Source organism: Lissotriton vulgaris, chromosome 10, assembly GCF_964263255.1.
Source record: "Lissotriton vulgaris chromosome 10, aLisVul1.2, whole genome shotgun sequence".
Taxonomy (NCBI): Eukaryota; Metazoa; Chordata; class Amphibia; order Caudata; family Salamandridae; genus Lissotriton; species Lissotriton vulgaris.
Genome location: NC_141698.1, coordinates 89,292,065 through 89,304,974, shown reverse-complemented (window position 1 = coordinate 89,304,974; position 12,910 = coordinate 89,292,065). Strand labels below are relative to the sequence as shown.

The 12,910-nt window shown below is 42.4% G+C and overlaps 1 protein-coding gene across 1 annotated transcript in view; it reads right to left on the bottom strand.

The window, feature by feature from the left end:
* Nucleotides 1-12,910, bottom strand: part of LOC147684723 (cytochrome P450 2K1-like) — a 101,018-nt gene that overhangs the window by 31,793 nt on the left and 56,315 nt on the right. The window contains exons 3-5 of the mRNA XM_086940567.1: nt 11,715-11,864; nt 9,532-9,692; nt 5,161-5,334 (exon numbers count right to left, since the gene is read on the bottom strand). Coding sequence (XP_086796693.1) covers nt 5,161-5,334; nt 9,532-9,692; nt 11,715-11,864 — 485 coding nt within the window. The remainder of the gene's footprint in view (nt 1-5,160; nt 5,335-9,531; nt 9,693-11,714; nt 11,865-12,910) is intronic.

Genomic DNA, 12,910 nt, shown 5'->3' with positions numbered 1-12,910 from the left:
CCGCCACGAATGTGGAGACTATGCCACAACTGAGGAACCTCCGCTGTGACTGAGGCGGCTCTTTGTGAATTGGGCCCCTAGAGAATAAAACATAGAAGAATGTGAATGCCTTTTTGGTGTTCAAATATTTTATTGTATTTGAGGACAAGAAGAGTCTACAATCGAAGATTACTGCGATACAATATGGATGAAATACACATGACAACAAAGTGATTATCATATAATAATAGTCACAGCAGACCATGCATTCACTCTAGGGATGTGTTACTTCGTGCAACTATTGCTTTACACTGCTCCAGTGTCACATAACAGTTTGAAGTCGGTTTGCAAGATGCATGGAGTGACCTTCCCTCAGAGCTAGCAGGCCCCACAACCAGTCCACTCAAATGCTTCTGCGTAGTATCTCTGTCAGAACCAAGTAGCGTGTTCCACCACCACATTCTGAAATGACCGGTTCTTGAAACACAGTGGGCAGAGATGTTGGAATATATCCCACCTTCTGATTGGGTTATTCAATCCTGCTTCCTCACTTTGTAATTGATGGGAAGAAGCAAGGGGAAGGACTTTGGAGTCCAGGCAGTGGCGTAACTAGCTGTTGTGCTGCTTGTCGCGGTCCCAGCTTTTGGTGCCTGTCGGCTGCAAGGAAGAGTGGGGGGTGCTGGAGATAACTGTGACAGCCGCCCCACATGGCTGCAGGTTAGATGGGGGATTTGGCCACGGTCCCCAAAACACGTGCTGCCCGGGGTGGATCCCACCCCCCAACCTCCCACTTCCTACGCCACTGAGTCCAGGAGACTGCTGTGGCCCTCCACCAATGTCTAAATAGAAAATGGGCCTGAATTAGAACTTGGTGGATTGAATATAGCCTTATAGCCCGCCATAGAGGGCTATACCAGCTATTAAAGGCCCTCTCCAGCGTTAAAGGCCCCGAGCTGAAGGCGAGGGCCTTTAACAAGGGAGAGGGACTTTAATAGCGGTATAGCCCATCTATGAAGGGTTATAAGGCTATTAGAACGTTCTGTCACTAGAGGACAGAATGTTCTAACAAAAAAACAAAGCCTTTTGGAACCCTGAGGGGATTGGAATCCCCTCAGGCTCCCTGAAGCCTTTGTTCACAGCCAGAGGTACTTGGTTCTTTGCTGGGAGCAAATTATTTCTGGTGTATTTATTGTGCGGTATGAAAAAATGTAATCTGCTTTGAATGAAGAGACTGCGTTCCTGACCACACATCTTACTAACTAAACTTGATGCTGGTCTGTAGGTCTGGTGTTTGGGAGAGAAGGGTGGATTTGCCCCAGGATTGGAGTGCATCGGTACATTTAATGTATGAGAGGGGTCTGGGTGCGTCCCTTGTAGTGTTGCAGGTGCATAGATGGGGAGAGATGCGTCACATCTTCCCATTGGCTGGGTACCAGGTCTGTCAGAGGCTACTGGGCGGTAACTGTGAGGGTGCCCTAGGGTGGGGCACAATATTTGCACTCAAACTGAATCGCCCACTACTCTTTCACCACGTGACACTTCCATGTTGTGGGTGGAGAGGTCGTGGCTAATTCACTGCAGTGAGAGCGGAGCGATCAAGGTGGCTGGTTGAGGCTTGAGCGGTAGGGCCCAGGGGCCTCCTTCGAAAGACGTTTCACCTCTTCTTAAAAGGCAGGACAGCTGTATCTTCCTGTTTAATAACATGTCATAGGCCAGGCGTGGGCCTTAAACCTCAGTTACAAGAGGTGGCGTGGCATTGGCAAGAGTTTGCAAATTATTGTTTACTGATATCACTAATCATAGTTCGGTCCTGGGACCCAGCAGGTGTTCTTCAAAACGAGCTTCATCATGAGTTCATTCATCATTCCGCTGAAACATGTGCATCAGCCTTGTGATCGCCTTGCGCACCACTGCGGCTAGTGGCGTGGCTGGCTGCAATAAATAAAAATAATTAATCATGATGATTGTCATTGTGACAATCATCATAATTTAAAACCACATACCATGAGCATAGAGAGATAATAGCCACATACTATTGGGGAGCGGGGTGGCAGTAACTGGTATCTGGAGGGGGGGGAGCGCAGTAGCAGGTACAGAATTCATAACTCCTGGGCCAGACCCCATGAAAAACAAGCGAGTAAGCCTAGGGACAGAACTGGCCATGAGATTGATTCTATGGGGCTACAGTGGGAAGGCGATTGAGAAGCGTGACATAACGGGTGGTCCCTCTTGGGGAGAATATGTAGTGGTCTTGTGGCCAAGATGCATACTGTGGATCGAGGAGACCTGTGCACAGATCATGGTTTCCCCACTACAGCACATTTTGTGATACTGGCTTGGGTCATTTGCTTTATTTCTCCATCCATCCGTTTATATATCTGCCAATATTGAGGGAGCGCTTTCGAATGAAATATTGCAGTGTTATGTATGTAAGTGTGTATTTGCATTTCTTCCATCAGCGTCTACTTATGATCTCTGGTCATAACGGTAGATGTCACGGCCTTTCCATGTTGAACCATGTGGATTATTTTCTTGTCATGTGTCCTAGCTACTTACATTCTGTCTGTGAGTCTAAAATGTATAAGGTGCCCTTGAGCCAATCATGGACAAAGAGCAAGAACGTACTGGATAACTCTGCAGGTTCAAAACGCTCTTTAGTCTCCTTTTCAGGAGGTCACTAGTTCAAGTATCACGCCACAGGCAGCTCTGCAAACAGCATGTTAAGTTAACAATTAGTTTTTTGGTGTAAGTGGTATCGCATGATCAGCCGCCTGTAGTTCAATCTCCCTGTGCTGCTGGGCATGGGTGCAGGCTGAAGGCTCAGGCTGCCAGTGGGCAGTGGGCTGCCCGCTGCAACCAAGTGTGTGCCTGAGGCTGGCTTGCCCAAAATCATGCACGGCGGACGGGGCATGCTGTAGTTTGGTGCTGTAACGAAGACTGACCATGAACCCAGCTCCACTTAAGTTCCTGTAGTGTAGCTCCATAACATCTTAATGAACAGTGCTTATGTATTGTTATGGTATTATTGCTCTTTGTTTTAGATACCTAATAATCACAATTGAAATGTATGTTGCACCTAAGCAAGCTAAATAATTTGGCAGCAATGCAGCAGGTACGAGCGTACATTATTTCAAGTGCTTGTTGGCAAATGCAGCCGGCTTTGTCGCAGCCGTGCTTGGTTTGTATCTTGGGGGTAATTTAAAACAGGTGGGTCTTTTCTGACAGTCATACTAGCTGTTGGTTTTGCTGTGGGATTACTGCACTGCTCCTGCCTCAGTCTGAGGATAATGCAGTACTCCCAGTATGGTGCCTATCTGTGCCCAAGTCAGTGTCACACTTAGGCAGATAAGATGGATCCGTGTGTTGCAACTGTTCATGTTGGGGCAACCGTCACTACCTCTTTTTGTACCGCTTTTGGCCGCTATAAGTGGGGCAGGGTATGCTCCGACGTAAGTCCCTTGCTCACTTTGCCACAGGATTCAAGCAAGCCGGGCTGAAGACGGCTGGAATGCCAGAAACCGGTCCTCGGAAGCTTGTTTCCGGTCCAGGGAAGACATGGCTTGGCAGTTCGGGCTGGACTGTTCCCATGAGGCACAGGGTCAGACTGATTTGCATAAAGCCATGTCTGAACTCAGGTGGCAGAGTGGGCTAAAGAACGGTGATGGATTAAACCCAGATCTTTTGATTGGGTGTGAGTGTTTGATTGATTCAGATGCTCCGTCCGTCACCTCCCCCTTTTATACCGCTTTTGGCCGCCATAAGTGTGGCAGGGTATGTTCAGACGTGAGTCCCTTGCTCACTTTGCCACTGGATTCAAGCAAGCCGGGCTGAAGACGGCTGGAATGCCAGAAACCAGTCCTCGGAAACTTGTTTCCGGTCCAGGGAAGACATGGCTTGGCAGTTTGGGCTGGACTGTTCCCATGAGGCACAGGGTCAGACTGATTTGCATGTAGCCATGTCTGAACTGGGGTGGCAGAGTGGGCTAAAGAACGGTGATGGATTAAACCCAGATCTTTTGACTGCGTGTGAGTGTTTGATTGATTGGTCAGTGGTAGTGAGGGAATTCATGGAAAAGGAGGACATGGTGGAGGGGGCGCCAAAAAAGACTGTTGCACCATGTGCTACCAGTGCTAGGGCCAGTCCTGGCTGGGAGTGGTAGCTCCCCTGAAGTTCGGGTCTAGTAGTGCCCCCTGGTTTCAATACCTCAGCAAACTAAGGACTTTTGTTCTTGCTTCTCTGATCTGAGGCTTAGGTTGGTGATGGCCGCTGGGGATGCAAGGGGTAAAGCTAATGTGTGAATGGGCACAGGTGTGCCACCCCCAGTGCCACACCTGTTTGATCTCCATAGTATAGATATGTCTATCTCAGGACATTTTATGATAGTTCACGCATTTTGAACCATGAGTGAAAGCTCAAAAAGTTGAATATGAACTTTGATTTTTTTAAGCGCACTGCTATGCTAATACAGAATTGTTCACCATGTTAAAAATAACGAGTTGCCTGAAATGTATATTTTTTGTAGCAACAGTGTTTATAATGTGATTGCACATGAGTCTCTTACTCCTCTCAGTATTGATATGAATTATTCACTGAATGTGCAATATTCATCTATGATCTGCTTTCAACTCCTGCATTCTTGGCTCTAATCAGCCTCACTGTTGTTCTTCAGCCATAGGCAGTTCCTGAGGCAATAGGATCGCTCCTTGGCATCGTTCTGATTGCTGCCTCAGTTAAATAATCTGCTTTTCACATTATTGTTACAAATGGCATAGCTTGTATGTTCAGAGGGGTACCCACTTTCTCATTAGAACTTTGAGAAAAACAAGATAGAGGCGTTTAATATAAATGTTCGAGGTTTCAAAGCAAAATATGCCAGTTTTTCGGGTGGTGAGGCAAAGTGGAAGGTAGTGCGCCAGGCCATCGGGGGGAAGGGGGGGGGGGACGGGGCCTCCATGTGCTTTGCAGGGGGGGGCCCTCAGGTTTCGTTATGCCACTGGACCCTTCATCTCATAATAGAGGACAAACCAAATAAATAAAAGTACCTAAATCCTTTCTTCAGGAAGACCGTTTAAAAGTTGAATGGAGATAATTTACTTTCAGCATTTATTGGTGAAAAAACAAGTACTGTAAGCTGCCCTGGGGCAACAGTGGCCATCCATTAACACACATGAATGTACATACCTGCTCCTGCCTCAATAAGTATGCATCAATAAATCCAGTGATGTTGTTTGCATCAAATTCCGTTTTGTGTTCTTTGAAGAATCCTTTAAAGAACGCAATTTGGTCATCCGTGTTTTGTCCGACAGTCTTGTGAGCCCCGAATAAGAATCCGAGGGAGGGACAAAAATTATACAGCTGTAAAAAAGAAATATTTATTTATTATTTTTTATTTTTTTAAATTTATTGTAGCATAAAACTGAATATTAGGTATTTAAAACTGAATATTAGGTATTCCTATACAACTAAAAAAGGGAACCAGCTTGCTGCCCGGATGACACTGTTCTTCAAGCAGCTGCTAACTTTCTAAAAAGTTTCATCTCCTGACTGTCCAAGGCCAGCAGGCATGACATCAACATGTCCATAAATATTGTTCACTTATCGGATATTCCAATATATCCTTGAAATATCAAAATCAATAGTATGGATTCAATCAAACTATTTTTCTCGGGCACCATTTCCAATATGCATTTACAAGTAACAAAATTAATTTGTAATGCTGTTTGCACTCGTTTTCTCTTTAGTATACGGTGGTATACGTATAGATCAATATAATGCAAAGGATATAAATGTCACACTCTTGAAAGCCATGCTTTTCTGGCGCAGATGTATGATTTGCTAACCGGGTAAAATACGCACATGAATATTTTCGTACTTCAAGTTAATATTAGGAAGAAATGGATCATAATGATATATCTTTTCTATCTATTGTTTAACTGAGTACTTTTAACTACTGGCGGTGAGCTTAATCAATGATTTTCATTGGAGACTGTTGCTTAATGTTGCAAGTATTGCTTCTTTCTATTATGTAGTTTGTGACAGTATACTTTTGAGATAAAGGTAAAGGCAGGGAGAGCACAAGGACTTAGGGCATTCTATGCATATGCGTGGGGATGTAGGGAGGCAAGTGTATTGGTGGTGTGTGGCTTGTGTGTGTACACTTCTGTGGATGTGTGGTGTCAGCCTCAGTGTACATGTGCGCCTAATTGTTTGTGCTGTGTGTGTGTGTGTGTGTGGGTTTGCATGTGAGTTTTAGTTTTGTGTGTGTCTGTGTCTCTAGGCATTATTTTGACTCTGGCGGTCCCACGTCATCGACCCGCTCCGAGATTACCAACGCCAAAATAGACCACCCACCAGACTCCAACTTTTAAAGTCTCTGGCTGGCAGTTCTTTGGCGATCCCACACTAGTGTCCTTGAAAAAGGCCTCGCAATGGGATCATCAAAGTTAGTTCCTGTAGGGCAGGGTTTGTCAAGTTCATGCCCTGCAGGAACTGGCTACATGCATACAGGGGGTCACACAACATATGCCCCCTGCATGAACCCCATGGCGCAGAGGCAACAGGGGACCCTGTAGGGCCTCCTTTGTTTCCTCGCACCACATCTTTCCTCGTGATGAGGAAACCAGTAATATGCTTGGTGGTGCCATATTCTTGGTGGTGCCACAGTGGCTCTGCCAGTATTCTATAAGCCTCAGACTGCTGCAAGTCCGACAGGGATCGCGGATCCCTGACGGCAGCAGTGGTTCTGTGGCGTTCCGACTGCCATAGTCAGAAATATGGTGGGTGGACCGCCACCACGACTGTGACAATCCAATGGACAGCCATAGTCGTAATAAGGGCCTTTGTGTGCAAATTTGTGTGTATATATGTGGAACATGTGCGCACATGGGTGCAAACACACGTGTGAGAATGGGTGTGAGAATGTACGTCATTTACATTTCTGTGTGGTGGGATGTATATAAGAATATTGCACACCAAAATATTGGGATGTAAAAATATCATAGTAATAACATTTATGAGTGAAATAAAGTTAATGTAATAAGTATGTATAGGTTAATATATATTTTCTATTGCGGACTCCACAACTATGTAGCTCGATGACAAATATATTTTCAAGGTATGCGACTTGTCACAGTAAATGTATGCTCGCTTAGATACACTTAACTTTGTGATATTTTTGCAGTCGATATTCTAGCTACTCTATTTAAAACTCTATATTTTGTTATGGTATCCTGGGGTGTTTAAATCTCACTGCTTTATCTTTCCTGTTGAGACAGTCTAGTTCCACAGAGCACGACCAACAATGTGCTTCAGAACAGGAGCATTACTATTCCAGAAATAATGCCAACAGGACTGCATTTGTCAGTACAAAACACACAACTTCTCCACAGTAAACTAACCTGCTCCATAGGGTATGCCTAATTTTGTTAGTAATAAACCCAACTGTGCCAAAAAAGAAGGCACTCTACTCAAAGAGAAAAAGGGTAACACTACAAGAAAATAAATCTAGGGGACCAAGAGAATGATCCCAAATGTAGTGCAATCTAAGCACAACTATAGCTAATTGACATTTAAAGGGGTTTTTAATCCATCAGACAGACTCCTTTAGGTTCTAAGAACATTTCTTTACAATATCAATGTTTCTACCACCCATGGCGATGGAAGGAATGGTGTTCATCCCTTATCATTAATCTCATGTTTACTTTTTAGTGTTGCCTCTGACTACAGAAATACTTTTCATATCAAAATGACAGCGCCCCCCTGCAGAATGGGATCAGTGGCCAGAGTCTCCTACATTTCAGAGATATTCCTTTGTATTAGTAGGTCTCATTTAAGGGTTGGGGGCCCGTTGGAGGGTTTGAGCCCCTACTGCGCCGCAGGGGCTGCGGGGGCCTGTGTTACGCCCATGCAATGGCTGCATGCTCTAAATGCGTTTGCACAGATATTCCAAACTTTGAGTGTGATTTCACAAATATGTATTGATTGCATATGAGTTTCATGTACGTTTTTTAACACATTAAAGCATTTCTATCAAGACATACTATAATATTAGTTCTTAATAATAATAGGCACACCATTCAGTAGTTACCATTCTTTACTTCCGAGATGTAGATAAACCTTATTTTTACCGTTAAGTGGTACTCTTAAAGCTCTAAATGTGGCTACTAAATATAAACATTCAAGTGCCCAAGATGGCGGACTCTATTGAATACTAAATATTAGACACACAAGACCAGGCCAAAGAGCATGTTTGCTTCAGACAGGTACTTTCTGCAATATTTTCTCTCTTGACCTAAGAGCAATTGAGAAGTAGTTGTCTCTTAGGTGGGCAATGAACATTTTCTTACAAAAAAAATGAAGTCATTTGTGGTGTCTGGGCATTCTTCAAAACCCATTCACTTTAAAAGCATATGGAGATGGAAAGATATGAACCTCACTCACTTCCATTGTCTTACAGCATTCTCTAGGAATTCATTCTGGGCTAAGGATTACTAACTTATACATGGGCTCCCGGAGCAGCATAGAGTGAATATTGCAGTACCCTTCCTAACTCCTGCACACTTCAATAAGGTACAAAGATGGGTTAAAACTATCCGAAAGACCACTTCGGTCTGGTGTCCCTCCATATGTGTTTGTGCCTCTTCTACACCCGGCAATCCCTACTAGTAGTTGTTGGTCCCTTTTCTTGCTATAGTGTCTCATCTGTGGCTCAGGCCATTAAATCAAGGATAAGGCCTTTACTAATCACTGTGGGGCTATGCAGGGGACGATAAAACTAAAATAGTGAAGAGTTAGTTATTCATTGAGAAAAGAGAAAACCTCTTAAATTTGCTGTGGTGTAAGGGTAGGAGTCTCTACATGGGAAAAATATTGCCCTTAAGGTGGAAAAAAATTCTACTGATGCACCCAAAATAAAACACATCTCAGCAGGCACAATTGCACACTACATACAATTAAACCAGCAGACATCCCAACACACACACAACAGGAATTCACAAAATGTTCCTTGACGACTGGCAGGAAAGTTGGCATTGCCACAAGTTTCTTGGAGCAACGTCAAATATTTTGTGAATTACAGAATGTCTTACATGTCCTCCCATGCAAGGACGTAGACCTACAATCTTCTTTTGTGAAAATGGCCCACTGAGCACAGGAGTCTGTGGAGTAGTGTTTGGGAGTAAATATCTGGTGAAGAAGGTCAATTCTGGCAGTAGTCAAGCGAATGGATGGGCGAGAGTGGTACACGGTATGTTTTAAAAAATTGAGGAATACATTAAACTACAAAATTAATCCCAGGATATGATGACTAATAACTCTTCAGTGATAAGATGGTGGACAGAGCAGAGCAATCATAGACGACATAAGACATATCTAAGATACATTTATTACCAAAGGCGTGTTGGTTCCAGAAATTTTACACCTTTGAAAATATCCTTAATTGTACATACAAATCAATACAATGATCAAGTTAACAATGCAACAATAAGGTTAACCCATTAACATACAACAAACTGGAAACAAAAACCTATATTGTATAATGACACTGACAATTACCTGCACCTGGGAAGAACCTATCAATCTGATATTTTCGCTCAGGAGATGGATCAAAGTCAGAAATGTTGTATCTTCATACTCGAACCTCTTTCCAAATATTATGGAGCAGATGACGTTGGATACAGCGCTGTTCAATATAATCCTGGTATCAAAGGGTTTTCCTACATTCCAATTCATAAATAAAACTTTAGGCCTTTTTAATACTGAAATCCTTATGTCACTTAGACATTTTCACAAGAAGGGGTATTGTTTTTCCACTGGAGTTGCTACTTTGTAAATGTTCATGGATGCTCTCATTGAATAAGGGAAATCAACAATCAGATATTCACAGTCATGTCACATCTAGAGGTTTTGGAATCTGGCAAGTAATACTGAATTAAACATTGATTATGTATTGGAATCATGGGGGATGAGAGAATAGATGAAAAGGTTTTTTCATGTGCAAAATTATAAGATTTCGAAACAAATATTTTGTAAAATAAGAAATATTGACAGCCTTCAAATGCGACATCTAAAAAGATGTGTTTTGTACAAGCATGTCAGGATGGAGATTTTTGAGGGTTTCATTTTAGTTACAGCGTGAAAGATCGGAGTGTCTGAAAAGATCATGCACCACTGAATGGACCACCTTTAAGAAATGAAGTTTGAGAATATAGGACAAAGCAGCTGAAAATAAGTGGCGGACATGCCCCTTGACTCACCAGCTCTCTAAAATCTCCTTCTCCATGACCACTAATCTTGTGTTCTACCTTCTTTGTACAGCACCCTGGTGCTTTGCTGCAAGGTTCACTCTCAAGAATCCTATCAATACAGAGGGTTTTTTGTCTAGGGCTTGCCTTCCATGGATACTACTAAGAAGTGATTTCTTAATTTATGCTTCAAAATGTCTCTCAAATAGGAGTATGGTCTTGTGTCTTCTTTAAACTACTGAGATGCAAACCCACTAAGTACAAAACATTGGGCTTCACCCACACTCTTAGGATGGCTGATTAAAAGGGAAGCCATATTTAATCATCCTCAGGCAAACAGTAAGAGAGATCAAACAATGCACTATCTATAGGAAGACAATGGCCTATATTAATAACCATGACAAATGATGGCACTGAGAGAAGATGAGTACTATAGGATCTCAGTGAGGAAGACAGACAGTGACCAAAGATCAGGGAAGTGATGTAACAAGGACCTGCACCGTACACGGAGAGTGAGGGAGACAAGGGTAACTATAATAGTAAAATGTCCTCCAAGTCTTGGGCCCGTGTTCAGAGGAGAAGAACCTTGGTGGGCTAGAGACCAAATAGTGTAGTTAAGATAAGATAGAAACATGGTTGAGTTCTATGAATCCCAGGAACCTTACGCCCTTTCAGTTATCCATTTTGAATGTAGACCTGCATGTTAAGTTGACATGATTGCTTCACAGGTAAAGTTCATGGTGAGATAGGCTTATGTTATTAACAAAATTACATTTCTTTCTAAAGTTGCTATCAGTTGTGCATGATCGTTTGAGAAGGAATTCTAGATGGTATTAAGATGCTTTATGTCTGTTTTGCAGTTGTATTAAAATTATGCTAGGGGGTCATACTGTTAACATGGTTTTTGTGTACTATTTTGGACCTAAAGACTTTACAAATGCATGTAAAATAGCTGTTCCTGTTTCAGACATTCCTTAGATAAAATAGAGACATATCATAGTCATATACATTTACAAATATGTAAATATAGTTGTTACATTTGCAGGTAATCATTTGATAAAAACAAGAACATAGCATATCAACATAACTTTACAATAAAGCACATATGTTTTACTACTTTATGCAATCTTTTTCTAAATCAGGCATGTACGACCTCCAGGTAATAAGCCAGCAAGAGTGAGTAAACACTTGCTGTGATCTGAAGGTCTGTTTCAGCCTGATGTGTGCAACACTTAGAAATGGCAGAAGTGTATTTTGAAGTGTTATAAGCATAACATAGTTATTTTAATCTTTACATAGTGAAATAACTATCAGATACCCATTCAAAGACAATATCACAGGACAATACTTCTATGTACATGGACTTCTAAAGATGTATATTTATACACTCTTTCATCCACTGAAAGAACTAGAGTGCAGAGGACTTCACTGAGTGGCTCCATAAAATCTCACAATAACCATAATACCATGAAAATAAAAGCACCCATGACTTACCCTTATGAGATTCGAAATGTGTAATAAGGGCCTGTAACTCATCCAGAATTTTGTCTTCTATGGTTTTCTTGCCCATTCCAAAATCACGCAGCGTGGATAAAGTAAACCTCCGCATAACTTTCCATGGCTCACCATGGCTGAAGACAATTCCTAGAAGACAGACATTGATAAATGTATTTAATACTTCTTTCAGGACGTGGAATAAATACTATATTATAATCCAGTTAATCTCCGCCACAAACATTGATCAAATACCAAGGGTCTGATGAGTAACTGTGCTAGGTCCACACTTGGGCAGCAGCACTGTGCCAGCCTTGCAGAGCACACACACTAGGGCACATTTACAACAACAAAAATCCACACTTGTGGATTTAAATCTGCTTCCCACTGCAAATGAACGACTTCTTAAAATTCACAAAAACTTCCAGGAATTTGCACAGAACGCTGCGCCTAGCACAGTTTCCACCTGGAATGTCATGTGGTTTTCCAATCAGGATCCCCCTTCCGCTACATGGAATTCTCTATACCATCCTGTGCACATTTTTTTGGGGCGGAGAAACCATTTTCCCAAGGCCCTGTGGAAATCCGGGGATATTTCATTCCCCTTCATGCCCTTGAAAGGGTATTTATGCCAGCAATGTGCTGGAGTATAAATCCAACCTTGCCCAAGCTGGAAAGGGGAAATATAGTAATTTGTGAATGCCCACAAATATAAGTGTTTGTGGGCATTCACAAACATCCAAGGCTAATCACACCTTGGGAAGTCCAGAAGTGCCTGTATTCAGATTCCTTGAGTGGTTTTTACAGATGAAGAAATCGATACATTTGTCAGGGTTGGACTGGGAATCAGTCAAGTCAGTCAGTCAAAGCAAGCTTTATTCGATTGCATTTAAAATCATAAAAGCAACAAAACGACATATATTAAAAAAATGTATTACAATTTTAACAAAATTCATGAAGTCAAAAAACAATCAAGGGTTCAAATCTGTCAGGGTATCCACTGTACATACATATGAAGGTTCAGATCAGTATAAAAAGTTAAAAATGGTTAAAAAGTCAATAGCGGGAGTACAGGATGATAAAGTCACCCTTCCAGTTGTCTCGGGGATAGCGTCCTGGTCCTTGTACGCATGGCTGCGACCAGGAAGCTAGCAACCCCGAAGATTGTCCTGGTACTACCTAATAACTGGAGATAA